Raw genomic sequence first — 3,220 nt, forward strand, 5'->3', positions numbered from 1 at the left:
GTGTGGCCCTGAGACCGCTCTCCTACCAGCTGGAGAAAGAGGGAGAGCGCTTTGGCCTGACCCTGGACACTCAAGGCTTTTCCCCAGAGGAGCTGTCTATCAGGCAGGTGGGCAGGAAGCTGAGAGTCAGCGGGAAGACAGAGAAGAAGCAGGAGGACCGGAAAGGCTCCTACTCTTACAGACGCCAGGAGTTCAGACAGGAGTTTGATCTGCCTGAAGGGCTGAACCCCGAAGCCGTCACCTGCTGCCTGGCTCCAGACGGGAAGCTCCACATCCAGGCGGCCAGAGCTCCATGTGTTGAGGAGGCCGAGAGAGAGCTGACCATCAAGAGGAGCCCGGAGGAGAAACCACAGCAGAGTGTGTGTTCACACACAGAAGGCAGCAGCACAGAGACACACAACAGCACACAGGACAAACCTGAAGACATGGACTCAGCTACATGTTGTTCTAACAATGTGCAGTAAATGTGGCTTATAAATGTGTTGAATGATGATTATCCCCGCAACCCTATACGCAGGATAAGCGGTTGACGATGGATGGATGGATGAATCATGATTATATGAGCTTTTTGTTTATTATTGAACATACTCAAATATATAATAGAAAACCATACTTCTCATTGGGCTTACTTAACTTTATTTTTATACTCTTGGCTACTAATAAAGTATATTTCTGTAGGTTCAAAACACAACACTTGTAATGACAGAAAGTTGACTTTATAATGTATACCTCTTCCAGAGAGAACATTTGAACAGGAGTCATGGTTTATGGTGTGGTAGGCTGACTGGTATAGTTCAAAAGGTTTATTAACAAACCAAAAGCGAGCACACTTACAACTGAGTGGCTGAGTCCATAATCCAACAAGTTCAAGCAAACAAGGTGATCCCACAGAAAATCCAAAAACAAGTATAATCCAAAAACCAAAGAACTGACAGGGAACAGGCAGGTAACAGGACGAGACAGTGCAAACTACAACCACAACAACAGACAGCACATCTACACGCTACAAAACACTGCAATGACCAGACAGGGACTGAAGAGAAACATCAAACATATATACACCAGGGACTAATGAGCAGGGCGGGAGCAACACAGGTAACAGGGATCAGGGCTAACGAGACAGGCAGGCAGAGAGACAGCAGGGAAAACAGAGACTGGCAGGCAGGCAGATTACTGGAGGGGAACAGACATAACACAAGTTGCAGTATACTAAACATGGACCATATCAAAGTAAGTAGTAACAGATCAGAATAATAAAAACAACAAACTAATCCAGACACAAGCAGACAGATCACGAATACACTAATAATAAGGAACACAGACTGAAGCTAAGATTTAAACAGAACTCAGAGCAGACATGGGCAAAACAACACAGAAGTACACAGACCAGGAGTGAACACTTAAGACATGAACTAAGGTACAAGGAGACAAGATGGATATGAAGTAACTTAAAGATGCGGATGAATAAAATAATAAAGGCTACACAGAGACTAAAGCAAAATGATCAAAATCAGATTAATAAATGAAACTGGCAGAGAACATAAATTGACACCTAGCAAACAGACAGAACTCAAGCACAATGGTACAGAACTAACACATGAGAGACAGGAACAGAACTAAACAAGTACTAGGGCAGACACCGAGATAACAGGACAGATCAGACCAGAACCACCACACAGAACAAGCAGAAGACTGGATGCAAGACCACAGACAGACAGGACTGAAACCCAAAACCCAGACACAGAGAAACCAAAACACAGAGAAGGCATGGCCAAAATAATATAACCCAGACAAGCTCAGGATAGGATCGTGACACTTTCACTTCAAAGTAAATGATCAAATATCCTCATCAACATTTTGCTTGCTGAACTGTACAGCTGTTTTGATGAGGCTTTTATTTTGAAGAGCTTCATTGTCTCCTGCTTGGACTTTTACAGGAAGGATAATGTTTTCTTACCATTACAAAACATTTAATTGACTGGAATTATTTACGTGAACATTTTATTGACTGAAACAGAGTTCTCATGTATTTTGAACTCATCATTTCCCTTTATACTATTTGTGTCAAGTTTTCACTGAGACAATTTCTGAATCTGTTAATATCAAATGTGTAAGATGTGCCTAAAAACAACAACACAAAATCTAAATAAACACTTCATTGAAAAATAACCAAGTACTCATGAAAATGAGGGCAAGTATTTTGTTAAAAACTATGATTTGAGAGTTTCAGTGTTGCAGTCAACATTTATCATGTTTCCATCACATTTGACTTTCTATTGTTTCAGTTACCATGAATATCAATTTCAATGTGGTCACATAATTTTTCTCCTCCAGCTCAGATCTTTATTAAGCATTTCCATCTGCTACCATCCAGAAAACACAAGAAACAAATATTTTACACTTTAAGAAAATATAAACAGGGACACAAAACCTGTTAGTGTTTTTTTGAACTTACTGATGTTGATTGTACACTGGATTTTTCTTTAGTTATTCAAGCATGAATGAAAATTATGAAAATTAAATATCTACAGATTTGAAAATAATTTCTGAGGCACAAGTGAGAACACATACAGTATATACACCAATTATAGTTGTTGTGATTAGTTGATATATGCAATGATGTGATTATATTTGTTTTTTCTGCAAATTTAAAAACTTTGAGTTTTTTATGTTGATTTGAACTCAAGGCAAATTCAGCACAATGTCGCAATCTGCAGTCTGTAGTCTTTCTTTGAAGAATTTGTTAAATTTGGTGAGAAATCATGGCGGACAATGACAAAAGATTTGTTACGATAATAATTAATCTAAATGTAAAATCCCTCTGTTATGTGTCTTTGTCTGTATGTAGTTAGAAACTTCCTGATCAAACAGGAAGGATCCAGAGACATCAGCACTCCTGACTAACAGCTCCACCCAGTGGAGAGCTGTGGTGACGACAGGAAGGTTCCTGAAGACTCTGGAGCTCCTCCAGTTAGAATACAAAAGCTGGGGCAGTCCCACTGCTGAGACAGAAAGCAACACAGAAGAGGACAGACACTTTAACAGTGTTTCATCTCAGATCAAGAGGACTCAACACTAAACACACAGTGAAGATGCTGTGCTCTCACGGACTCCACTCTGCCCTCAGTCCAGTCATGGACTTGTACTGGCCTGTACGCAGTCTGTGGCCAGAGGTCAAGCCTCTGCTCTACCAGCAGGAGCTACTGCAGAGAAACCTACA

The 3,220-nt window shown here is 40.6% G+C and overlaps 1 protein-coding gene across 1 annotated transcript; it reads left to right on the forward strand.

Annotated features, from left to right (window-relative positions):
* Positions 1-5: 5 nt before the first annotated feature.
* LOC123965761 (heat shock protein 30-like) lies at positions 6-647 on the forward strand (the record flags this gene model as incomplete). The annotated part of the gene is made up of 1 exon (XM_046042124.1): positions 6-647. A coding segment is annotated over one exon (459 nt), but the record flags the coding sequence as incomplete, so codon positions are not given.
* Positions 648-3,220: the final 2,573 nt, after the last annotated feature.

The sequence above is a fragment of the Micropterus dolomieu genome, unplaced genomic scaffold (genome assembly GCF_021292245.1).
Source record: "Micropterus dolomieu isolate WLL.071019.BEF.003 ecotype Adirondacks unplaced genomic scaffold, ASM2129224v1 contig_11190, whole genome shotgun sequence".
Classification (NCBI taxonomy): domain Eukaryota; kingdom Metazoa; phylum Chordata; class Actinopteri; order Centrarchiformes; family Centrarchidae; genus Micropterus; species Micropterus dolomieu.